We start from the raw sequence: 26,012 nt of genomic DNA, 5'->3' as shown, positions 1-26,012 counted from the left end.
GTGTAGTTGAGTAATTGTCTCAGGCGCGCACCAATAATCACATTCAAACCAAAGAAGATACACAAAGCAAATCATAGAAAGCATTCTAAATCGTATTAAACCCATATCAATAAAACAATGGTACACGCGCTTAAAAATCCTCGGGTATCATATCCATCCTCCCCTCTCATCTCTCATAACCCCATCCCCTCCCCGCCTAATAATGCCTCACCTCCCTCACCCCCCCCTCCGTCCCATCCATCCTCCTCTTCCCCCTCACCTCCTCCGCCCTCCTCCCACTCAAACTCCCCTTCAACCTCATCATCGCGCCACTAATCTTATCCCCAATCGTCGGCTTCTTCTTCTCCACCACGACCGGGCGATGGCGGAACCCAAGGCGCGAGCGGCGCGCTGGTTGCACGACCACTTTCTCGGTGCGGTGTCCGTCCATGGTGCGGTGGTTTGTGGTGGTTGTGGCGCCGCGTCCGAGAACGCCGGTGCTGTGCCCGAGACCGCCGGCGCGGGGGACGGCGGTGGTTCGTTGTTTGCGGCCGAAGCGGGTGGTGCGGGCGGGGCGGGGGGTGCGGGAGAAGAGGGAGCGGCGGGGGGCGGTGGTGGTGGTGGTGTGGAGTGTCATTTTTGGTTATGTTATGTTTGGTAGGATTTGATTGGTGTTTGGGCTTTGAGTTTTGGTTTTATGTTTGAGGTCTTGTAGATGTGAAGTGAAGATCTTGAAGTTTGTTTGTTTGATATGAAGAAGGAGGATGATGAAGGGTGAGGGGAGGGGATTATATGTATTTGAGAAGGACGGGAAACTGGGTTTGGGGGATGGACAGGGAAATGGTGATATGACGGTGAGGGCGTAGATGGAGAATCTTGATCTACGCATCGTGGAATATAGAAGAGCTGCGTTGCATACCTACCTGGTGATACTTGGTGATATCCCGCATATTCGTAGGTTCTGGAGTTCTTGATAGATTGGGGCCAAGCCTGAATGACGCTGGTTGACGTCTGACATCGGATATTGGCAGGGGTCAGGACAGGGGTCCATCCACATATCGATGCAGGCAATGACGTCACTTTTTGGGAACGAGTTTATGGGATGAATTTAGCCATGGAGAAATAGACGGGTTAACGGAAGAACTATGGGAGTTGCTTCTAGAAATACATGGATTTAGAAACATCTACTTTGTATATAAATGTTTATATTTAGATATTACTGACGTCTTGTGTTTATTTATATTTATAGCAACATTCATACATTTTTGTCTATCATCGCATCACACACCTCTATCGAAGTCCTCACCCAATAGGAAAGTCGACCGACTCGAAGGACTCATAAACGCATCTACTTTGCGCTGCTATATCTACTCCAGGATAGAAGTTTGCTTTGCTCAATATCGAAACTGGTAAGAAGCCATAGGCCAGTGAGAAGTAAGAATCGGTAACAGCAGTCAGCGGTGACAAAACAGAACCGACAACAACAGCTCCACGGTAATAGTAATTTATCCAAAAGAAACCCCTTTGTCTGGAGGCCTCGGTGGGCCGGCCGAGGTTAACGACGCGTTGCTGTTGGTTCCGTATCGCAGTTGATGTGTCGACTCTCTCGAATATCGAATATTTACCGCCACGACACCCCAAGATTGATATATGACTTGTACGGATCTCATTATGACCATGAGACGCCACGCGTATCTACGCGAGGCGCTGCTCAGAAGTTCCTGATCATCCAACAGGTGTGCAAGGATATACCCTCCCAGCTCAAGCAACTGTAACATAGCCATGCAAAGTAGATCACCGCACCAATCACCACCCAGTATCCCCTGCATCCAACATCGTAAAAAATCCTGGTATTGCTATCGAAGTCTACCTCAAACAAAACTAAGTCCACTCATTATCCCAAGGGCTCTAAAAAAAAGCAAAATCCGGTGTCCGTTCAGTTTACTCGTAATGATTATCTCGGGGTATCACCTTTGCCAAACGCCGTTCTCCGTCCCTAGTCTCGTGCCGTCGAATTCAAGACCGACTAATGGCGGTTGAATGGGGTCCTGAAGCCGCTGCTTGCCGTTGATGCTTCGAGAGGCCGAACCTCAATGCAGTCAACACATGCACACCACCCAAGCCCACCCCCCTCGTCCGCCAACACTCAAACCCCTCAAGCCTTCCCCCCTTCCCTCTTCTCCACCTCTGTCTCCGTCTCCTCACTCTCCGCATCCCCCTTCTCCCCCTCAGCCGCCACATCCGTCACCTCCCCCCACCCCGAATTCGCCCTACTCAACCTCCCATTACCCGCCGCCTCTCTCTCCTTCGAGCTCACAAGCGGACTACTCGCCCCCGCAATCCCCGCAATACTTCCTGTCACGCTATCCGCCCTCCCATGTCCAAGACGGCCACTATTGATGCTCCCGCCGTCCCCGACAATGCCTTGTTTGTTGGTGTAAAGGCTGTTCCGCTCGCTGGGTAGCGCGGGCGCGACACCGGTGGCGGAGTAGATGCTCGCGCGCTCGGTGCCGATGCGGGCTTGTATGGCGGCGCTGGTTGTGGCGCTTGGCGGAGCGTCGATGTTAGCGCTGAGCACGCTGAGGGGGAGGGACTCGCGGCTCCCGCCGAAGAGGGAGGAGGGCGCGAGGGCGCGGACAGAGGCGTCGGTGTCCATGGAGCGGCGACGGCGGCGCTTGGAGGACGAGGCGAGGGTGAGGATCGAGGCGTTGTCGGTGAGGAGGTTGTTGGCTGTGGCGGTGTTGTAGGTTGCTGGGTGGCCGCCGCTTCCTAGGGGAGGGGCGAGGTGGGAGGGGAGTGCGGAGGGTGGAGGGGAGGTGGGGAATTGGTGCGAGAAAAGCGTGGGGTTTGTGGTTTGGGTGGCGCTTCCGTGGTGGCTGTGGTTGGGTTGGTTGGGGCCGCCGAGAGCTGCGCCGGTGGAGTGCACGGTTGTGAGGGTTGTAGTGAGGGAGCGCAGGGATGGCGCTGGGGAGGAGAAGGTGCTGTCGGCGCCTCGGCTCATGGTCATGCTGGGGCCGCCGATGGTGGGGGTTGTGCCTTCGGCGGATGATGCGGCGTGTGATTGGGCGGCGAGAGAGCGTGCGGCGTCTCGTTCGGTCGATACGGTCGGCGCGTTGGATCTGTATCCGACGGCGTGGGATGGGAGGTCATCGATGGACGATCCGAAGGATGGCTCGCCGTTGCCATTGGAGGATGCGCTCGCTGTACGTCTTGTCGGAATGGTAGAGAGGGAGTGGCGCCCATTGGGCGGTGACATGTATGGGCCATTGTTCTTCTTCTTGGATTGGGTCTTCAGAGCGTAGCCATTGCGTTTTCCGTTTGAGCTGTCGTTTGCGTCTGAGGATGAGGTGCTCTTGAAGTTGGCTAGTTTCTTCATCCATGATGCGAAAGGTCGTCGGCGCCCTTGTCGGTCTGGACATTGGTCAGCTTGGTTCTTCATTCATAGCTAGCTGAGCTGCTGAGCTGCTGCCCTGGACAGTTCTCGAAGCTGACTGGGGGAGCTTGGATAGGACCTACCATGTTGCGGAGGTGTCGCCTTTGGTGCTGTATCGGTGGTAGCCATGATTGCGACAGCAGTGCTTATTGATCTTGTCGGCCGGATCCTAAGAAGCGGGAGACGTTCTAGGAGGTTTCGGGGAGTGAAAGTGATGATCCAAAGGTTTGCGACAAAGATGCGGCCGGAGCGCACGGGTGAACTTGGTGAACTTGGTGAACTGGTGGTGTTGTGGTCACAATAGAGTATAGTGCATGTGGATGCAGGGATTGGCTCGCTCTCTCACTTGGATTATTGGCACTAGTCTCCACACATCCATCGGAGACCAATTTTGATAGACAACTTCACGTGTAATATATGCCAATGCAGTTTATTCGCATCAAAGGATCAATATACTCTCAGATATCGTCGCCGATGGTTTTAAGGGTATAGGCCGTGTTGGCGCAATACACGGGTCTTTATTTATAGCAATTTATGCAGTTAACTAGCTTACAATGCTATCTATACCTATCTTACAGAATCATACACTATCTGACAAGTCTACACGTATCCTACTCTGACTCCAGCTTCTGTGACTCCAACTTTTCGTTTCCATAATATCGGATCAAATAATCCGCTCCCATTCCCGCTGAGATGATTCCGCCCGTATACAAGCAGCCATTGACAAACCACCACCAACAGTTCTTAGCATCCTTTAGATTGACCTTCTTGATCATCACAGCAAGCGTCAGAGCCGCACCTCCACAGCTACCGATGAAGAAAGCTGGCCCGGATCCAGCTGCAAATCCAGCCGCAGCCAGAAGCCCGATCTGAGTGACGGCCAACCCAGAGAGAATTGCCTTGGTATCCTTATCGTGAGCGAGGGCGATGCTTTTAATGCCAGCCTTGACGTCGTCTTTGATATCCATATGCGCGTAAATCATATCGTATAAGACGACCCACGCGTTATTCGACGCATAAAGCAAGCCAGCCGCTGCCAGAGCCGCGTTATTCTGCAGCAAGTCGACGCCGAGAGCCGGGAAACCCATGATGGCACCCCAGGAAAAGGTTAATCCTAGGACCATCTGCGGGTAGTACGTAATGCGCTTCATGAGCGGGTAGCTCGCTACTAACACCAAACTCGGGATTCCGTACCAGAGGCACTGCGTTGGGAATTGTAGAAGAATCGCGAGACCTGCAAAGAGCTGGGTGCCAGTGAAGGCGAGGGCTTTGAACGGAGTTATGGCACCGCGCGCTATTGGCCGGAGACGCGTGCGACGCACGTGTGGGTCTAGATTCCGGTCCCATAGATCGTTGATTGCGCAGCCTGCGCCGCGCATGATGATGGCGCCGCTGAAGAAGAGGAGGGAGGTCCCGACGACTGAAAGGGGCGTGGCCATGGGCATGGCGAGGGGTGCAGCGAGGAGGGTAGAAAACAGACAGGGCCAGTAAAGGTAGTAGGTTCCCGTCGGCTTGTCCAGGCGGATTAGTTCTGCATATGGAACCCATGATGCTGGAAGGACAGAGAGGAGGCCAGTGGTTGGTGGCGTATAGGGTGTCACCGGCAATGCATCGGGATCTGCTGCCTCTGCCACTGCTGTTGGGGAGGCGGCGGTCTGTGATACTGATAGCTGGCGGCGGCTAGTGAGTGCAGTACAGACAGAAGCCGCTTTAGGAGGTCTAGCCCGAGAGACGTGATGGTTCCTGGTGACCAAGGAACAGAGGGGTTTTGCAGCCCTGATGTATGCTGGCCTAAGCAGGGCATTGCTGTAGCCTCTTGGGAGGCCGCATAGTGCCTGCTTGACCAACATGGCCCTTATCCCCTGTATCAGCGAAGTTAGTATAATTCTTTATCAATTGGACGCGACAAAGATGATAGCGCTGGACGGTGGCTGGATAGCCTCGCGGTAAGAATCAAAGCAATAAATAATAGCAGGCACCCTATAAATACATCCTCTATATCCAACAAAATAAGCAACGAGCGTCCAATGTCTTTTGAAAGATCTCCTAGAGCTCGCCTCAAGCTTCCCCATCCTCCTCCGAGGGATCCCGTGACTTGCGAAAGTTGAATTGAGAGCCAGAAGCTAGCCAAAGGAGATAATGGAACGTATAATATCCTGCTGGAATGTGCATTCTAAATAAAGAGCTATCCACTTACAAAGTGACAAGGTTTTTGTGTCGGCGATTTATGGTTTTGATGCTGGAATTCATCGTCCCATCATTGAAGATTCCCGGTTGTGGCCAAAGCGCCCTGGCAAGGCTCAGGCTAGCCTGATTTGGGTGCTCCAAACATTGCGACTCTTACCTCGAGTTGATAGATGCTTGCCTCGGTGGTTCACCGTTTTATTACAATCGCATTGCGCGAGTTTACTCTCTAAATAAGCTCTGTCTTTATAAAGAGCTTGGAGTCTTGCCACAACGCGCAACCAACGCGGGCTTTCCGGACCTGGTTTCATCAATTTATACACGACCCACTCGACAGACAACCTTCGAACGGCGCAACCACAGCTCAACTTTACAACCACAATCTTGTCGCATTCACTACAAACTCTGGCTCTACCTTTGCCTCCATCATCTCACCTCTAATGAATTGCTCTCCGCCATAGCTTTCTCTCGCTGAAGTGAGGGGGGGCTTGGCCGGAGATCATACTCGTACCCATCCAAGTTGCGCCTAGAAGCTAGGGACCAAGCAAGATGCCTTCCAATCTTCACCCCCAGGCGATGTTCGATCCCATACCGCCGGATCTCGACCTCAGCGCCCTCGTTGAGAAGACGCCCAACTTCGACTATGTGATTCGTATCTCCACCGACCAGATCAGGGAACTGGGCCTACAAGAATTCGAAAAGCTGGTCCTGTTGCATGTTATCCAGGGCGGCAAACCTCTGGTCGTGGAAGGTTGGGAGAGTGATCTCCCGCCGTGGCTGTACAGCGCGACCTGGATGCAAGATAACCTGGGCAAGAAGCGTCAGTATGTCCGCCTCACTTCAATATCACCTGCTAACATTCAGTAGAGGAGCAAGTTCGAGACATTGCTAATCATACCAACGTCCCCATGACAATCGGCCATTACCTCAATTCTCTAGAGAAACTGACGAGGCAATGGACACCTACGAATTTCCGTGATGCCAAGCGTCAGCGCCTCTATCTCAAGGATATCGATTGCCCCGAAGCATGGGATCACCAATTACGCGAATACATTCCCCAGACACTCTTATACCTCAACAACTGCGTTGGAGAGAAAGGCGGCCCAGGATCCGTGCACGAGAGGGACAAATACAACCACCTCGTTATGGGGCAAGGAATTGCTCCAGCCGGCGACCTGATGAGCAATCTACCACCGGAGATGCGCGCGGAGAACATGATGTGCTATATCGGCCACGAAGGGACCTACACCCCCGCCCACCGAGAGATGTGCGCAACGGTTGGGCAGAATATCATGGTCGAGACGTCTGATGTGGGCAAGGGCGAGAAGCCGGGGAGTTCTATCTGGTTCATGACCGAGACGAAGGATAGGGAGGTTGTTAGCGAGTACTTCTTGTCTATGCTCGGTCACGATATCGAGGTTGAGAACCACTTTGCCCAGATTGTTGCCTGGAAAAAGGCGCCTTTCCCAGTCTACATAGTTGAGCAGAAGGTGGGAGATTTCATTCTCATCCCGCCGCTTGCGCCGCATCAGGTCTGGAATAGGGGCACGCGGACGATGAAGGTGGCATGGAACCGCACGACGGTGGAGACGCTTGAGATGGCGCTCTCCGAAGCCTTGCCACGCGCGCGCATGGTCTGCAGGGACGAACAATATAAGTGTAAAGCTATTGTATACTATTCGCTGTTGAGATACTACACCGATCTGCAGAAGACAGAAAAGGAAGAGGAGTCTGGTTTTGGTGCTTATCAGTCAGAGCCGGTCAGGTTTGCTCCGAGGGTGAGACAGCTACAGCGAGACTTCAAACGCCTTTTCGGGCTCTACAAGACGATTTTAGTGAGCGAGATGTTTTCGCCTGATATGCCGAAGGAGAAGAACGTCGAGTTTATTCAGTTCGATAGCAACGTCACTTGCTCTTACTGCCGGTGCAACATTTTCAATCGGTTCTTGACATGCAAGACTTGTGTTGGAGAGCTAGAGAATGGCGATGAGGATACGTATGATATATGTATGGATTGTTACGCTATGGGTCGATCTTGCGCCTGTTTGTCAAATCTACAGTGGGTTGAGCAATGGCGCTGGCCCGAGTTAACTAAGCGCTACGACGTATGGCGTGCAATGGTCTTGTACATTGATGGATACGTTGATAACACCTCACCTCAAACGTTGGAGATAGAAAGGCAGCACTCTGGCAAGAAGCCAATTGCTCAGATATGTCAAGAACAACTCAAAAAGAGGCCGTGGCGCGACATAACGAAGCCACATGTCCTCGACCCGCTTCCTGGCGACTCCGACGTCGAACCAGAAGCCGATGATGAAGGCCGACCAAAGAAGAGGAAAGGCAAGCGGCAATCCCTCGCTGAGAAGAAGCACCGGTCAACTTGCCATATCTGCAGAAAAATGGAGGCGGACTGGAAACTTGCTTTCTGCACTACGTGTCCACTTTCGTACTGTTATGGTACTCTTTGGCGGGCCTTTGACATCAAGCCAGAGAAGATCATGGAGACGTTGGACTGGCAATGCCCGAAATGCCGGTTGATCTGTTCTTGCGGCGCGTGCCGTAGAGTGAACTCGTCCAAGCAGATTCCCTACCAGCCGAAAGGCACATTACTTGGCCACGACACACGCATGGTCGCTGATCCACGCAGTGTAGAAAGCTTGGTCGATTTCAGCCGCACGAACCTCGCTTGGTTGAAGGGGGAGGAGGATACAGCGCCGAAGGATTCCGTAAGGATGAAGAAGTTGATGGAGAAGGCGCAGGCTGAGAAGTCCCGTGATGAGACGCTGGAGGAAGACTCTGAGATGGGTCAGCGTATGGGGAGTCAGCACATGGACATGCAGCCTGTGGGCGATGCGATCGACCCCGCGCTGTTATCTGGTGGAGATGGAGGGGCGCCTACTGCACCCATGTTTGGAGGAACAGGCGTTTCCAAGCTACCCCCAACCATAGACGTAGATGCGAACCCCGCATTCGCATCCCCGGCCGACGTAATGAAAAATCCCGACTCCGTCTACCCAGACCCCCAAGGCATCCCCCGCGAGCGCATGATGGGAATAGGGTACTACCAGCAGCGCAACGACGCCGACAAGATCCTCTTCGACGCCCCCGACGCCGCCGCCGAAGACGAACACCAGGACGCCGCGTACCCGCGCCTACAATCAGACTCTGAAGATGGGCTTCTGGTGCGTCCGAACAAGAAGCATCAGCGTGAGAGCCTGAAGGGTCCAGTAGATGAGGCGTATTTACAGTTCCAAGCCGCGCAGAAGAAGCAGAAATTGACCGATGCGAAGAGGGAGGGGAAGTTTTTTATGACGAAGAATAAACTTGAAGGCGGGAAACCGTGTAAAGTCAAGCTGTTGCTGCCGAATCATAAGGAGTTCTTGGGGAGGCTGCAGGCGTTTGGTGAGGAGGAGGCGCCCAGACATAATCCGAGACCGGGGAGGGGAAGTTTGGGGAGGAAGGAGCAGGTGGGGGTTGATTCTATGGTCGTCACTTCTGATGTTCGCGAGAATGCGGTATACCTTCAGGATGATGAGGATGAGGAAGAGGAGCCGGAGATCAACACTATTGTTCCAGTAAGGCGTTACCCTCGTGGTTCGGTATCTGCACCGCAGGAGAAGGAGCGTGCCCCTCGTGGATCGATATCTGCTCCTCCGGCGAAGGAAGGTACCATCGTAGTTGAGCCGCGGAAATCACAAGGACGGCCTCCCAGATCCCAAGTTTCAGCAACTATGGCACCCGAACTATCTCTCGCCAACAACGTAGATACGCCCAAGCGCGGACCGGGTCGACCACCGCGCAGATCCGACGTTCCTGAACCTGCGCGCGAGTCTATCCTCAGCAACAGTCCAGAAATACAGAGGCGTGGACCGGGTCGACCACCGAAATCCCGGATTTCGGAACCTCCAGCGCTTGAACCCCACCTCATCAGCGGCCCGGAAAACCGGAGGTTCATAGGAGGTCGCCCGCGTAGGTCTGAAGTTTCTGAATCTGCGCCCGAGCCCACCATCAGCAGCCCAGAGATTCAGAAACGCGGACCTGGGCGACCGCGTCGATCGGGGGTTGCTGTTTCTACAACGCCCGCGCCTGAGAACGGCGTCGGTACAACAACAGCAGCACCACCACCACTTGGCACACGAATGCGGAGATCTGGGATGTTTCAGAAACCTGCAGCCCCAGATGCTCCAGCTGCCGAACCAGCCATCGCTCAGAAGAGAGACCCGGGACGACCACCGCGCAAATCTACGAGTTTAGGAGTGGATGAGGGATTACAAGCTAATAAACGCCCGCGCTCTCCAGAAGCACAAAATGCTGAGGCGGATACGAGACTCGAGAAAAAGAGGAGGGGGTCTAGTCTATTCGTTTCCGATGACAGCGATGAAGTCGAGGAACCCACCAACTCGTTTACAGCTGTGAACTCTGTTCCCATCAAAACGGAGAATCCACCACCCGCTGAGACGACGGCCGCGGAGACTATCACTATTTCTCCATTGCGCGCCTCATCCCGAGCGAACTCGATACACAAGGACGCGGATGCGAGGCCGAGGAGTAGGGATATGGATGGTAGCACATCCCTCTCTCCTCGTCCGGTGCCGGGTGTGAGTACAGATAGTCCTATCCGGTTCGACGATAATGATGATGGTGAGATTGTGTACAACGACGATAACGATGATGGGGGATTCTTCTCCTCGCACTCCTCGCACTCCTCGCACTACCAATCCGCCACCCCCTCCGTCGCCGACAGAGCGGAATCGCAACAACCCCCGCCCTCGGGAGCAGCGTCGAGCGCGGGGAGTGTCATCTCAACCGGCTACAGGGATGCGAAGATGGAAGCGATGCGTCTAGCCGAGGAGGAAATGAAAGAAGAGATGGAGAGGGCGAGGGTTAAGCGTGGGGGACCCCCGAAACCGGCTGTAGCGGGTGGGAGTGCGGGGTTTAAGGCTATGTTTCTTGATGAGGAGGAAGAGCAGGAGTCTGTCTCACCGTCTCCACCTCCCCCAGTTAAAGCTGCACCAGCTACAGTTCCCGCAACAAAACTTGCGGAGACTCGCGCGGTGAGTGTGAAACCAGCCGCCACGGCACCGCCGAGGGGTGGAGGAGGGATGCAAATCCGCCTCCCCCGCTTCTCACCTCAGCAGACGAGTGGGGTAGGGGAGAAAAGGGGAATTGAGAAGGTGGGAAGCCCGACGTCGGAGGAGTCATCGGATGATGGGGGGGATGCAGATGAAGAGATTCCGGCGCGGAGGGTTGTCCCTGTTGCTGGGAGGGGCGGGACGGTGGGGTTGGGGTTGGGGTTTGCGAGACGGGGAAGGGGGGGGGGACGGGGGAGAGGAAGGGGAGTGGGGAGGGGTGGTTAATTGGGGGTATGGTTTGGCGTTTTTGTTTGATTGGGAGGTATGGGGGTGTTGATACGGTGGGATGAGAGGTTATTGACGGGGTGGGATTTGTTGATGATGGGGTTTATTCTATGATAATGGGGGAGTGGTAAGCTTCAAAGCTGTATCCAGCTTTTGTGGTCTATGGTGTGTGTATGGATGGATGGATGTGTGTAAGGCGCGGGGGATACGTGCCTCGCGGGTTGAGAAAAAGGGGGGTATACCAGTGCAAATCAGAGAAGATTAAGGGGTAGTTGTAGATATACTATTCGTCCAGCTATCAAAACCAACGAAATCGACGGGTTAATCGAGCAAATAACCACCACCGCCCCCTCTCTACTATAGAAGTGATCCAAAGAGTGTGCACCCAGCCATCCATCTCCAGTTCCTGCTCCCCAAATCCTGCTCCCCAAATCCTGCTCCCCAAATCCTGCTCCCCAAATCCTGCTCCCCAAATCCTGCTCCCCAAATCCTGCTTCCCAAATCCTGCTCCCCAAATCCTGCTCCAGAGTAAATCGTAAACCCCCCCCCAACTGCCTCCCCAAAGATCCCCCTCCAACGCAATAGCCAACCCCTCCCCCCACCCCCCCACCGCTACCAAACCGCAGAAAATCCCTCTCCAAAACAAAAAAAAACAAAAAAAACAGGAAAGGGCATCCCGCAACCCCGGGACTCCCTTTCGAGCACTCCCAGCAAGGGAGTGGGGCGGCCATAAACCCAGAAAGTGATACCGAGAAGCGGAACACCCAGAATGTATCATCCGGCGGGTAGCGGCAGGAGGGTGGAAAACGCGAGATATGTTTGTTTGTCCTACCAGCTCGTTGTGGATACCGCCATAACGGGTACTCGCTGCAGCGGAATGGCTGGATATGCTTACCGAGAGGCCGTGGGGGGAGGGGGGATGGGTGAGGTAGTACAGAGAGATGAAAAAGTGAGATCCTGCAGAAAGGGGACGCGGAAAGGGGAATATCGCCGCTATGGGTCATGGCTGCAGGATGAAGAGGTCGAGATGGACTTTCCAGGCGGCGGGAGGACGGAATGGGCGTTGGGGAAGTAAGGGACAGACGTTGGGTTTGTCGATCCCAAGAGGTTTAGAGATATATATACAGGAATGAGAGACAAACGGAGACCGAGGAGGCCTAGAACGTGTATTCCTGCTGAAACGAAGGGGTACAGGAATGCAGCATAGGTCGAACGGGGAAATATCGCTGGAAGGACGCATCTCGTAACTGCGATGGGGTGTGAACGGACGGATGGGATGTGATAGGACGACACCCTGGCTGCGTCAACGGTCGCTGGGGGAAGTAAGGGACTGATATTGCGTCGTCGATCTTCGATGGACTTCACAATTAACGGGAGAGGGAGGTAGTAATACCCAGCTTAAGCTCGCAGAACGCATGAATCCCACGGCTAGGGACAGAACGATACAGCACCATCTCCCCATCAAGGCAATACCGCCGCCCCGGCCCCTCAGCGTTCCAACCACCAGGACGCAGTTACGGGCGTTGGGGAAGTAAGGGGCATCTCGGTAAATGCAGAAGAAACGGATGTGATAGTGATACCGAGCCCGGCAGCTCCCATGGCGTGCGAACCCCGCGGGTAGGGACAGAGCGATGCGATGGTGCTATCTCCCCTTCGAGGTAATACCGCCGTGATGGGACCTAACTACAGCAGAAAACATTGCTTGTCGTAAGCTTACCGGATCTCGGGACGCCCGTTGACGAGACGCCACACGAAGCAAGGGACAGCATTGGGTTGACGATCGCGACGAATTCGGAAATAAAGAGGGTGATACTGATACCGAGATTCTAGAATGCATCGGCGCGGGTAGGGACAGGGGGAAAACGAGCGAACTCGAGGTGAGATGGGGTAGATGGCGCGGTCTGGACGGACGAGGAGATATGGCCGGAATGGGCACTGCATGCATGACTGGAGGGGAATCTGCTTACTGTGTCTGCTCTTACCGGATCTCGGAACGCAAGTTAGGGGAGGGCGCTGTATGAAGCAAGGGGGCGGCATTGGGGCGACGATCGCGGTCAAATGGGGGGGGAATGAGTATGATAGTGATATTGATAATACCACATCACGCCTCAAGCCTAGAACCGTGGTCTCCCACCGCTGCCACCGCCGAACGAGGGAAATACCGCTGCAACGGTCCCTACGCAACTGAAGGAGAAATTTGCTTACTGTATCTTACCAGATCCCGGGACGCCGTTAACAGGACGCCACACAAAGCAAGGGGACCGACGATCACAGTCAAATAGGGAACAAACCGGTGTGATAATGATAGCGACACCTTACCGAGCGTTCCGAACGCTCAAAACGTGTATTAACTCCCGCGATAGGGGATACAGCGACGCATAGGCACGTTTCTTAAGGGGGGGATACCGCTGTGATGGGTTCACGCCGCTGGTGCGTGTACCGGTCACCGGGTTGGAAGAATGGTTGGGGAGTTGGGGAGGTAAGGGGGGTGGTGTTGGGGTTGGGGTGTTGGACCGGGCAGAGGTGGTGTTACTGAGCTTGAGCTCTGGGATGCTGTGATGGGTTGGTGGGTATTGGGAAGTAAGGGGGGAGGGGGGATGACAAATGCCGAATTCCCACAAGAGAGAAAACGTGATTATGACTGCGCTATGGGATGTTATGATGGATATTGGGGAAGTAAGGGGGGGAACGTGACAAATGCAGAATTCCCACAAGAGAGAAAACTTGATTATGACTGAGCTATAGGATGTTGTGATGGATATTGGGGAACTAAGGGGGGGAACGTGACAAATGCAGAATTCCCACAACAGTGAAAACGAGATCATGACTGCGCTATGGGATGTTGTGATGGATATTGGGGAAGTAAGGGGGGGAAACGTGAAAAATGCAGAATTCCAACAAGATCCTATACATGCCCAGATCAAGCTTCTCAACGCCCAGAAACGTGTTCACCCTCCCAAAAGAGAGATGTGATACCTACCATCCATCCATCCGCAGCAGGGACGCCCCAACAACGTGTCCTCCCGCAGCAGCAGATCACATACATAGGCTTTTTACGAGATATGATAGAACAGCCCATCCCAGCAGCGCACCCCCGAAAACGGCCGAACAGGAAAAACGTGTTCTCACCCTTGCTGCCGCAAAAAACAAGAGATGTGAAATGTGATGGATAGGGGTACTTCCCGAAAATGGACGGCAATAAAACGTGTCTTGGACATAAAATGAATGTGATATACGACAGTCCACAATTCGAATGCGGAATGGGATGGCAAAAACGTGCCCTACCGTGTGTACCTTCCAATGAGGCCGAAATATAAATGTGATATGTGACAGCCCACATCCCCAAAACAGACTCTCAAGACTCGCGAAAAACGTGTCCACCCGAGCGTGTGAATATGAGATGTGGCCCCGAAAACGTGCTCAGCTCAGCCCCGTCCTCCCCAAAGATAAAAAAAAATGATATGTGACCAACCTCCCCCCCCCCCGCCCCCAGCCGCCCTACGCACGCCGCAGCAGACCCAACGAACCCCGAAAACGTGGAGCGGCAACGGACGGGTTGGGGGCTGAGCACAGAGGGAAAGAAACGAGATGAGAGTGAGATGTGAAATGTGATATGTGACAACTCCCACGCGCACCCACCGTATGCACCGTATCTCGTATATAGATCCGAGCACACTCCCTCTCTCCCTCCCGAGACACGGGTCGTGCGTGCGTGCATTCTTTTGCATTGGATACGGACTCCCCCGACTATGGGACCGGGTGACGGAGGGAAAGGAGGCCACGCGCTTGAAAGCGCCCAGCCGTGAGAGGTGAGACTTGCAACTTACCGTCCTGTACTGTACTGTGCAGTACCGCCGGAACAGACCCAAGCGTATGGATGGGGAATTTAGCATATCCGCGCGCAGCGCCGTTGGGAGGTTCATCACACCAGTCATCATACCAGTCATCACACCAGTCATCACGCCGCAATCACAATCACCACCCCCCTTCCCGTCCTCCGGGTCGGGTTCGTCCCACCGTCAGCTTACTCTCCCGAACCCAGGACCCCGAGACCGGGAGCGCGACGCCACGCCGGGTCGTCGGCGATTTTAGATCTTGGTACCGTCAGCGCGGCAGCTCCGGGTGATGCTGTGATAGGATCCCCATCCTGCGCTGTGCGACAGTGTGTGTGGCAACGCTATCCATGGTGGGGTGGTGGGATTAACCTGGGACAGTACGGTGGTGGTGGTTTGTGCGACGGACACACGGCTGGTCTGGACTGGCTGGCTGGCTGTGGTGGCCTGGACTGGAATAGGGGCAGGCGCGTTGTGCGACGCTGTGGGCGTGGAGATAGCCGTGCTGTGCTGGGGGCTGAGGGAGGCGTTTCTGTGCTACGCGCCCGCTGGATCGTCGGTCAGCTTCAGGTGCTGCGTGTGGCTCGATGCGGATGTTGAGGGGGGTGGTTATTTGGTGGTGGAGAGGCCGTTTGTCTCGGGAGGGAAGGGGGATCGGCGGGGGGGAGTTACACGGTCAGACTTTGTGTGTGTTAGTCGGGAGGGAGGGTTGTTGGGTGTGCCGTGCGTGCATGAATGTGAGGGCGGCAGGGACTGGCTGGTGTATTGATTTTCTTTTCTTTATTTTTCTGCAATGGGATGGATTGAATGCAGACGGTAGATGCCGCCGTGGTGGTGATGGGTATGGGGAATGCGACGACGACAGCATGAACTGTGGGGGAGGATGTCACTCTGATTGAACTGCCGGATACCACCATAGGAGAGTAGGAGATGCTGTCCCGCCCCCATCCCTCCACACATCACATCAATGCCTGTCATCTGTATAGCGCGTGGCTATAGTGGTAGTGGCGTTCCAAAAGCAACTCTCCTTTCCCACCCCCCATCTCTGACGGCTATCCCCGTGATCACCTCAGTCGCAAAGTGGTGATCACCCTCACTTTCTGATCTCACCCCCTCGTCCTCCCCCTCAAGCCACCAACCCAGCGCGACGGCCGAGCTTACCGACTGCAACATCTGTCATGCACCTCGCCCATCGTAGATGTCGACCAGGTCGTGTAATCAGAGCCATGTCATGCATCCCACCTCCCCCCAGAGTCTAGCTTCCCCAGCTCATCTACCGTGCGCACAATGGCAAGGTAGGTACAACGAAACGGCGGCGGCCGGCGGCCAGCAGCGATCAGTCGCAAGCATCATCAATCAATCAATCAATCCACTTCATCAAAATTGGCCAGCTCATACATTTTCCCAACATTACCCCACTTCCATACTTCCCCTCGTTGGAACTAGCCAGCTCTTACATACGAGTAGTACAGAAAGCGTACAGTTCCCCACATACTGCTTGTGCGAGTTTGATGAGAAAAAATCGAGTTCCCCACAATCCTCTACGCCCGTTTCAGATGCCTCGGTGACAGTTTATAATTACTTCTCCACAGTTCCCCAGGTCAAGTAGTGGCTTAGCCCGGCTGGACTTGCTGCTGTGATGTTGCTTCCTCCACAGTTACAAATCGCACTACTAACGCTATTAACGCTACTAACACTACCAACGCAACTAATACTACTAAACGCTACTAACACAACACTACTAACACTACTAACACCACAAACGACACTACTAACAAATAGAAACACTAACCCGCAACAATTACCAAACATAAACCAAACTCCCCCCCTCTCTCCCCCACAATCCTCGCCCACCCCGAAAGAACACTATCACCTACCCCCCTCCCCCTATCCATCCCCAGCCACCACCCTCCGCACCGTGCACCCAACTATCCCCATACCCCGCGCCCTCCCTCCCATCACAATACCCCCGAGCCACCATGAAGCTACTAAACAAAGCTCCATACACCCCTAGCTCACAACACCTCCCCTCTCCACCCCACCCGTCTTAGCAAGGCCACGCAGCTCTCAGACACCTCCACCTCTCGGCACATCGCCAAGACACGCCTCTCGAAGGGGAGGAAATACGCGAGCCATGCGAGCGTGTGTGAGTAAAGTAATGAATTGAGTGTTCCAGGCTATTTACGGGATAATCACCTGGTCTGTGCCGACGCTGCCGCTGTGCCGTTGCGGGAGGGATGGAGGGGTGTGTGAGTGCGGGATGGGAAGAGCGTGGGATGGATGGATGGAAAGATGGAAAGATGAATGAGATGTATGTCTCGCTCAACTGTAAACGAGGGGATAGGTACTTTCTTCTCCCTTGTCTTACTCCTGCGTCATGGGTTATACGGCGTGCCGCACCTGCCGCTGCCATTCCCCTACCGTTGCGGGAGGGAGGGGGAGAGCGCGTGGCGTGGAAGGATAAGATAGATGTCTTGCTTAGAAGCGAGGGGATAGGTGGTTTGTCTTTGTCTTACTGCTGCTGCGCCTTCCATGGAATATACGGCGTGCCGCTCCTGCCGCTACCTACCGTTGCGGGAGGGAGGGAGGGAGAGCGCGTGGGAGGTGGATGGTGATGTCTCGTGTATACGAGAGGGAGAGGGAGGGGGATGAGATGTCTTGTCTATATGCGGAAGTATATGGATGATAGATGTGATAGATACCTTTTCCTTTTGTCTCGGATAGTTTCGCGCTCACCGGCACGGAGGAACGCGTGGCCGATTCTGCGCAACGAGTCGCATCCTGTGGGCTCGTTGCGCAAAACCGGCCATGCGTTTTTCCAAGCCGGCGCAATGAGTCGCTTGGTGTGAGCTCTTGCGCCGGCTCGGAATAATGCCCAGCCGGTTTTGCGCACTTCATTGCAGTGCGTGCAAGAAGTGCGTAAAATCGGTTATGGGATAATCCGGCCGGCACTATGAGCACACCGAGTGACTCGTGGTGCTGGCCGGATCAATATACGACCGATTTCGCGCAACGAGTCGCTTCTAGTGCGCTCGTTGTGCTAAACCGGCCGTGAGTTAATCCGAGCCGGCTGGCGCAATGAGCTCATTGCGGTAGCCGGCTCGGATTATTATCCGGCCGATTTTGCGCACTTTGTCGCAAGGAGTGCAACAAGTGCGCAAAACCACAGGCTTGGCGCTTATGTAAGGTATGGAGGAGAGGAGGAGTGGAGGCGGCAAAGGTTGTCACCGCGCCGTGAGCAAGGCGGCAAGCAGCTCACGGCTGCCGACAACACCGAAATGTGCGCAAAACCTCCTAGTGAGTAGAGGTTTTGCACACTTTTAGGGGTGTGGCGGTGCAAGATGTGGCGCTTTGTCACACCTTGCACACACAGCCTTACACCAGCCTTGTTGACTACTCTAAGGCTGATGTGAAGGGTGGCCGCCTCACGGCGGCCGACAGCACCGAGAATGCGCACAAGCGTCACTTTTCGTGCGCTTGTGCGCGGTTTTAGGACTGTGGCGGTGCAGGCTGGCACCACCACAGTTAGTCTGCCTTAGGCAAACTATAAGGCACAAAGGGGAGGAGACACAGGGAGAGAAGGCTACGAGGGGGTGCAGGCAAGGCTGGCTGCTCACAGCGGCGTCCGGCAGTAGGTAGCACCGAAAATGCGCATAAGCGTCGGCCGGTGTGCGCTTTTGCGCATTTTCGGCGTGTGGCGGTGCGCTTATGTGAGATGGCGGCACCGCCACGGGCTTAGGCTGCTACAAGGCTTAGATAGCAGGAGAGAGGGGAGAGAAAGGCTATGAAGGTAGACAGCACCTAAGGCTGCCATCACGGCGGCCGACCTCACCGAGAATGCGCAGATGGGCTGTTTAGTTGCGCTTCTTGCGCGGATTCATAGGTGTGGTGTCTGGTCACGTGCACTGCATCTGCCACACCTCCTGTCGATCTCTCAGCCTGAGAAAGTCCAGACCAAGCTGGCTGACTTACTACTATACCCCCTTCTACTCTATCCGCGACACCTACGAATCCAGCGAGGTATCACACAAACACACTCAAACAATGACAGGTTTTTATTTCTTTACGTAGGGTACACAGCATGATCTCGACTGAGCTTATTGTGTCATAGATTAATGTGCTCATTATTTTTTAGAAGAGTGGGGGGTTAGAATTATATTAGCTTGAGTTGAGTGATATATATTTCTGTCGAGTGAATATATATTAATCCACAAAAAATATATTAAAAATCAAAGTCTAGATTTAATATCATATCTTGCGCGACTATTAAATGGCGATGACCGATGGCGCATGCGATATAGCGCATACATGCATGCATACATACATACATACATACATACATACATACATACAGTATATGGATACAGTATATGGGATAGGGTAGATAGATTAACAATTAATGGGTTGATGTGGTTGATGTGGTCAACGCACTTCCGCCATTCCGCCATACCCGTCCACCTGTTCGTCAGCTACACACCCACCACCCACCACCCACCACCCACCACCCACCTCTCTCGCCTCTGCCGCCCACGCCGATATCGATACTACTGCTGGTGCATGTGTGTCTCATGACACTCCTCACGATCTGCTTTACTACACACCCTCTGTCCATCGCCCCTTACTTCTGTACACCCACCCACCCTCACCCGCCTCTCCCTCACACCCTCATCGCCACCCAATAATTACACTACACTACACTCTCAATCTACACCCGCCCGATATCCGGACCCTCTCCCCAATCTCAACATTTTTTTTCTTCCATGCTTGGTTTTCTCTCTCTCAACCCGAAAAATTCGTCATTAATTCGCCACCGTCAGTCCCCTATACCTGCCCCCGTGCCGTGCCGCCGTCTCGTCTCGCCACTGCACGAGCCCACGGGCAGGTCGATCACGGGCCTTGCCTTGGCTTGCCGCTGTACTGTAACCCTTTTATTACGGTACAGGGCAGTACAGTACAGTACGTATACCACAGTACGTACAGTATATTTTGGTTTTAGATAGCCGTACCGTACCGTGGTGTTGCCAAGGGGTGGTGTGTACGTACTCGGAATAGAGGATAGGAGGGATAGGAGTGGAAAGAAGTGTACATATCCCTCACTCCCGTGTTCGCATCGCATCTGCATTTGCATCGCCGACCTCCTGTATGTACGTACAATACACATCCCTCGCATTCGCATCGCCGACCGACCGACATCCCATACAATCCCCTCCCTCCCTCCCTCCCTGGCCATGTCCATACGTATTCCCGCAGCATCCCAAGCACAAGCAGCGTATATCGTATAAAGAGGACGGGATATGAGTGGGCCGGCCACCACAGACATCCAGCTGCCTGAAAGGGGGTAAGTTTCCGATCGGACGAGCAGGGCTGGCTGTACACACAGACGACATTGACACGGACATACATAGCCAGCCAGGCGTCCGAGGCAGCCAGGCAGCCAGGCATACAGGACCAGGACAAGGACTGGACTAGGACAGGGTAGAGGGGAGAGGGAGAGTGACAAGGGCATACAGGACAGGGCATAAGAACAGTACAGTACAGGACAGGGCAGGGGGCAAGGGAATGACGCGCATGTGAGAGGATGCGGTGTTAGCGCCCATACACCCTGGGTGATACTGTTTGGATACTGGATGGTGGGATGGGATGGTTCGCGATGTGTTTGCGATGGGTTGCTTGCATATTACCTTACTTACTTTACTTTGTTGGAACATGGCTGGCTGGGTGGGTGGATAGATCGGTGGTTGGATAGTTGGGTGGCCGATGATGCACATGGCACAGCTGCGCTCCTGTCTACATACAGGAGAGTAGGAGGGATGGGAGGGAGACACGCAACCTCACTGGTTGTTGGCCTCGACGATGGTGTCAGAAACCCACGCCATCGCACCCAGCAAGGCGAGGAGATGCTGCGCGTTGACGGGAGGCTTTTTTTATTTCTTCCCTCATTCGTCATCGTCATCATCATCGCCATCATCGACTGTGCAGTTCATTAAAAGTCGATCCAATCCAATCCAGCCAGCCATCAACCCAGCAGTCAACCAGTAACCCCCATCTTCAAACCCCAATCAAGATGACTACAGTACACCCACGATCATGAGGAATCGCAACACCACCAAGAATCCCATACAGTAAGTTTCTAGCTCGCCACCAATGACGCCAACACAACACAGGATCGTTGGGTCGTCAGACTACCACGACGCGCACCAGCGGGGTCCTCCTCGTGCTCGTCCTTGGTACGGGAAGGGACCCAAAGCCTTCGGTGCAGATTGGAGCCGAACGAAGTGCAGATGCAGATGCAGGTGAGACATATGTCTTGTCTGTATGGCGTTTTACTGCGCCTGCGCCTGCGTCTGTGTCTGAGATTGGGATTGGGGAGAGGAGGAGGCGTCAGCGTGGTTGGCAGACGGCTGGCTGTGTGTCTCTGGGGCTGAGAGCGGGAGGGGAAGGAGGGTTAGAAGTGTGAGAAGTGTGAGAGTTAAAGGTGTGAGATGTGTTGGGATTGTTAGACATGGGAGGGTAAGATGTGTGTGTGTTAGGATTGATTGAAATGTCTTTCCGCATCCGGCTGTCTCGCTCGGCTGTCTCGCTCGTCTGTCTCGCTCGTCTGTCTCGCTCGTCTGTCTCGTCTCTCTTGGGTTGCGTGGTGGTTCCTGCCACAGCCTCGTGCAAGCGAGGGGTGAGTGAGTGAGTACAGTTCTGTAAATGAGGGAGTTTATTGAGGGTGCAGATAGACTCTTGAAGCGAGAGTCAGATAATCAGAGTCTGTTCTGTTCATTCCATGTCCATGTCCATATCCACAATCCACAATCCATAACCATATTCATATCCACGTACATATACGCATACGCAATCTCGCCCTTCCTACCATCTTAAGCCCCCTCCGATCAACAAACGCAACGCACGTCCTCTCTCTCCCCAACGTCTCAGATCATCATCGAAGAAACTCAAATCAACCCTCTCATCCCTTCCTAAACCGTGCTGGCCTCGATGCTCTCTCAACTATAGTATAGATTATCGCCAGATTGATAGTGGAGTCCACAGTATAGTAGATTGTCAGAATGAGGAAACGTACCCACACACCCTGATCGCCCATCACCGATCTCTCGAATATCTCCCCCACTCTCGATGGGCTATGAGGGATGTGACTGGGTGAAGGAGGTGGTAGGGGAGGTGGCACCCCCACTTTTTGTACGTACTTGCCTCGAAATAGCTGTATCTACTATCGCGCTATCGCAATATAGTATAGCAGGGGATAGCGAGAGGAGTTAGAGACACAGCGAGAGAAGTTAGAATCGGTCCTGCGTCCCTCCTAGCGCCGGGCGTATTGTGTACATACGTACCTTTTATATTACCATCACCACACTGGGAATGGACGGACTGGGGTATATTTGTGTGTGTGGGCGTGCGTGATGCAGAAATCCCGACACCCACAAACGAACAGACGATGGCGTCGGCGATGGCGAACACCCATATCTCTACCACTACCCTTACCCTCCTTCTTCCAGCTACGCGCAATTTATAGCCACCACCACCAGTGTACTTTCCCACGATGGGGTTAGCAGCGCGCTATACAACCCCCTATCACCAGCGCTGTCATCAACCCCCGAGGCGTCCTTGGCGACGGGCTTGGGGTGTGCATGGACCACCTCGAGTACCGTGCGGGGAGTGGTGGGTGGGAGGGAAATAGATAGACTGGAGGAGTATCCGCGCATACCGCGCGTAGCAGGGGGGGTAGGTATGCCACGATGGATGGATTGAGGGGTGAGACCTTTTGAGGTTGTTGGCTGTGAGGGCTGAGATTGTTTATTGATATTAATGATAACGGATGAGGTGAGGTGCGTGGGGGGAGGAGGGGGAGGGAGGGCTGGTGATTGATGAGGTGAGCATGATATGGTGGGTGGGATGGGGGTGCTGATCGCGTTTAAGGGTGGCAGGTGTTGTCTTAGCTGTGCTGGTGGAGGTGGAAGTGTTCGTGTGGGAATGTGTGTAGGTGAGTGGTGGTGGGAGATGTGAGAGAGGGGAGAGGGGTGGAAGAGAGCCGTCAAGTAACACAACACAGCATCATCTATCGCTCGCAGGTACGGCGGACTATATTAAATTGATTTTGATCGCATAGAGCACGTCCTTCCATCTGTCCTGTCTGCACTGACAAACTGACAAACCCAAGCGGGGACCCTCTGCGCGCATATTCCGCTGCTGCACAGAGGGACAGGACAGGACAGGAGCGTTGGGTGCTTGATTGCTTCCTCTGTCTCTGTCCTTATTAACCCCACCACCGCATCCAGCGGCGCACAGAAGCACAGAAGAGAGAGAAGGAAAGAGGGATTGGCGCCCCCTCCGCCACGACACCTCACATTCCATTTTACAGTGGGTGCTGCACCACGCCCATGCCCATGCCCATGGCCCCACTCCCGCTGTCTGCCTCTCTACCTGGTTCAAAGGCACCTGCTGCACCAAAACGCACTTATCCCCATCTAGACAACGCCCACCCGTCCAGGCGCGCGCCGTGGACCCCCCTCAACCAGAAGAAGTGGGGTAATCATTCAGTTCGTTGGCCAATCACGGTGTGCAGCTGCCACCCAGGAGAGGAAGAAAGGACCAATCACAAACAGCGATGTAGCACACCCCCATCCCCCTCGCCTACTCGTGAGTCGACTCGCTTACAACGCGCTGTGGGTGTGGGTGGTGTGAGACACTTTTGGGGCGTAGGGGATCGTAAATGTGTGTGTCTGTGTGTACCGTACCTAACCCTGCAGCTGAGCTGTTTCGCTAGTGGGTCAGGTTTTGGATGGATGCGGTGTAGTGCAGGTGTTAGTGGCAGTGGAACTGGAGAGAGGGAGAGGGGAGAGACTGGGGGTGGAGCGAGAGGACAGCTTTAGTTAGCCAAGCACTTGTCGACACGGCTGCGGGGACGGGGGTGGCCCTTGTGGAGGAAAGGGAGCAGGGAGAGGGGAGTGGTAGGTACGGGGATACTTATGACTGGACATACCACTCACACACCCATTTGATGCTGCACCTGCCTGTACCAACCCACACACACCGAAATGGAGAGAAAAAAATAGGTATTTTAGGATGTTCCGCGCCTGCCTGGCCTTGTTTCTCCTGTACCTGGCTGGCTGCGTTGTGGTTGCGCGTTCTTTCTTCTGGTTTATGGGTATGGGTGAGACAACCTTGCGCGCTTTTTGTTATGAATCCCTGCTCGCTGGCTTGCTTGGTCATATACCCTTGCTCGTGTGACCCCTTGTTGAAATCTTAAGCGTACGAAGGGGAGGGGGAGTAGTACAGAGTACAGACATTCGTTTTACTGCTCTTTCTTCGCTCTTTCGTCTGTCTGTCTGTCTGTCTGCCCCTCTCTCTCCTACCCCCCTCTCTCTCCTACCCCGTGCCGCTTAGAATATCTGTGCTATGTGCTAATATCTGTACTACCTCGCGCACACGCCCTGTCCCCATCGCCAAGACTTGTCTCTTTTGTCCTTTTTTGCTCTCTTGTCTGTCCATTTTGACGCTACTGATGCTAGTACATACTAGTCTACAGCCAACCCCACTCTTTCTCCTTCGATTCCCCACATTAAATCTACAAAGGTACCCAACTTTCTGCACCATCTTTCTTCCCTTTCTTCCCTTTCTTCCCTCCCCCTGCCCGCACCCTTCCCCCCTCTCCCTTCCTCCCTCCCTTTTCCATAATCCCGCTAAACTTATCTGAGAAGGGACTAGCAGGGGGAGTAACATCGTTCAAAGTTGTCTCCACTCTCTTACAGTACTCTCTCTCCTCTTTGCTCTCTGTCTCCACCCCACCCTCCTCTCTGTCCCCACCCCTGTCTTGTCTCCACTTCCTGCAAGCTGCACCTGCTACCCTCATCCACGACGCTCATCCCCACCCTTCCCATCTACGCTTGTCTATGAATGTCCACGCTTGTCTACAGTTATCCTCCTTCACCCATCAATCACCCCAAAGTACCTAAAAAGCACGCCAAAATCTATCCACAAGCCCCCCCATCCATCCATCCACCCCCATCCCACACACCCCTCCCCTCACACCACAACTCATCCGCCTCCACACTATCTCCACCCCTCCCTCCCTTCAACTCACTCTCCTCAACCTATCCAGCTTTTGTATATCTTCACCCTCGTCCCCACCCCGTGAAACCCACGAACATTTCTACTCCAAGCAACCAAATTCGCCTCCCCCCCACTCCGACTCACTCCCAACCGTCATCCTCACCTTACCCACAAAGAAATATTTATTCTTAACATCCCTTTCATCCATCTCCGTCCATCGTCGCCTTGCTTTAATATAACTTATCTCGCCGCACCCTCTTCTCTTTCTTCATACAAACAAGACGAACATAAACATCGACATCGCATCAATCTATCTCTACTGCCTTGCAGCCAATACCGCCGCTACTACTACTCCTGCACCTGCCTCGCCGAAGGGAATGATACCATCTGCACCTCACCTGTCGTCAATCTTCCTCTCCAGCCTTGCCTGTTCGCCATAGCACGCACCAAACGTTGTCTCATCACCATCACATCAACTTCACACCATCGCTCACAAACATATTTAATCAACCCTCTCACCCACCTCACCTCACCTCACCTCATCCACAACCACACCACACCACACACACAAACAACCACCCCCAACCACCACAATGGCCCAAGAAATCGACTGGTCTCCCTCCTACTGCCTCGCCTGCGACCGCCAAACCGACACTTCAGCTTACTGCTCTGAATCCTGCCGCCTCGCTGAATACGAGTCTTCTGCCTCCCCATCCTCCTCCCCGTCCTGGCCCTCGCACTCGCACACCCCCTTCCAGCTCCCATCCGCCTACGACTTCTCCCAGAAGACCTCCTCCTCCGCCATCCGCCCCGCCGTCCACGCACGCGCACACTCCCAACCTCAGCCGCGCCAGCAGGCTACATACTCTGTCCCGCGTCTGCAAACCAGGCCGGTGCTGACACCGAGTTCAAGCCAGAGCTCGCTGTTCTCGATGCAGAGCGGTGCGAGTGTGGGGGAGGTGGTATCGGAGGAGGCGAGGAGGGAGTTGAGGGGATATGCGAGCGCGTTTGATCAGAGTCGGTATCAGAGGAGGCAGAGCGCTTCGTAGAGCGGGGTTGAGTTGACGGCTTTGGCTACTACTTTACTCTACTACTCGAACGGCTACGCTTCACCTTCACCACTTCACCACTACGAATTCTTATATCTTTAACTCTACGACTTTATCTACTACG

At 54.1% G+C, this 26,012-nt stretch overlaps 6 protein-coding genes across 6 annotated transcripts; 3 read left to right on the top strand and 3 right to left on the bottom strand.

Annotated features, from left to right (window-relative positions):
* Positions 1-196: 196 nt before the first annotated feature.
* Positions 197-954, bottom strand: VE01_05463 (uncharacterized protein; the record flags this gene model as incomplete). Its single annotated transcript, XM_018274927.2, has 1 exon — positions 197-954. Exon 1 carries the CDS (start codon positions 614-616, stop codon positions 197-199), a length of 420 nt encoding a protein of 139 aa, XP_018130659.1. The 5' UTR covers positions 617-954.
* A 1,180-nt stretch (positions 955-2,134) lies between these two features.
* Positions 2,135-3,714, bottom strand: VE01_05462 (uncharacterized protein; the record flags this gene model as incomplete). The annotated part of the gene is made up of 2 exons (XM_018274926.2): positions 3,496-3,714; positions 2,135-3,390 (listed from the first exon to the last, which is right to left on the bottom strand). Exons 1-2 carry the CDS (start codon positions 3,539-3,541, stop codon positions 2,135-2,137), a joined length of 1,302 nt encoding a protein of 433 aa, XP_018130658.1. The 5' UTR covers positions 3,542-3,714.
* Positions 3,715-3,881: 167 nt separating this feature from the next.
* On the bottom strand, positions 3,882-5,692 carry COQ2 (Para-hydroxybenzoate--polyprenyltransferase, mitochondrial precursor (PHB:polyprenyltransferase)). The gene is made up of 2 exons (XM_018274925.2): positions 5,610-5,692; positions 3,882-5,274 (listed from the first exon to the last, which is right to left on the bottom strand). Exon 2 carries the CDS (start codon positions 5,260-5,262, stop codon positions 4,024-4,026), a length of 1,239 nt encoding a protein of 412 aa, XP_018130657.1. The 5' UTR covers positions 5,263-5,274; positions 5,610-5,692; the 3' UTR covers positions 3,882-4,023.
* An 87-nt stretch (positions 5,693-5,779) lies between these two features.
* VE01_05460 (uncharacterized protein) lies at positions 5,780-10,953 on the top strand (the record flags this gene model as incomplete). The annotated part of the gene is made up of 2 exons (XM_018274924.2): positions 5,780-6,416; positions 6,464-10,953. Exons 1-2 carry the CDS (start codon positions 6,146-6,148, stop codon positions 10,951-10,953), a joined length of 4,761 nt encoding a protein of 1,586 aa, XP_018130708.1. The 5' UTR covers positions 5,780-6,145.
* Positions 10,954-17,739: 6,786 nt separating this feature from the next.
* On the top strand, positions 17,740-18,361 carry VE01_05459 (uncharacterized protein; the record flags this gene model as incomplete). Its single annotated transcript, XM_018274923.2, has 2 exons — positions 17,740-17,812; positions 17,883-18,361. 2 exons carry the CDS (start codon positions 17,740-17,742, stop codon positions 18,089-18,091), a joined length of 282 nt encoding a protein of 93 aa, XP_018130575.1. The 3' UTR covers positions 18,092-18,361.
* A 7,071-nt stretch (positions 18,362-25,432) lies between these two features.
* VE01_05458 (uncharacterized protein) lies at positions 25,433-25,888 on the top strand (the record flags this gene model as incomplete). The annotated part of the gene is made up of 1 exon (XM_018274922.1): positions 25,433-25,888. One exon carries the CDS (start codon positions 25,433-25,435, stop codon positions 25,886-25,888), a length of 456 nt encoding a protein of 151 aa, XP_018130576.1.
* Between the last annotated feature and the right edge of the window lie 124 nt (positions 25,889-26,012).

Source organism: Pseudogymnoascus verrucosus, assembly GCF_001662655.1.
Source record: "Pseudogymnoascus verrucosus strain UAMH 10579 unplaced genomic scaffold scaffold_20, whole genome shotgun sequence".
Taxonomy (NCBI): domain Eukaryota; kingdom Fungi; phylum Ascomycota; class Leotiomycetes; order Thelebolales; family Thelebolaceae; genus Pseudogymnoascus; species Pseudogymnoascus verrucosus.
The sequence above is the reverse complement of the archived record's forward strand: the minus strand, read 5'-3'. Positions and strand labels throughout refer to the sequence as shown.

What these genes read in the sequence shown, in the direction of transcription:
- COQ2 (XM_018274925.2), bottom strand. Translation starts at nt 5,262, where the DNA reads ATGTTGGTCAAGCAGGCACTATGCGGCCTCCCAAGAGGCTACAGCAAT.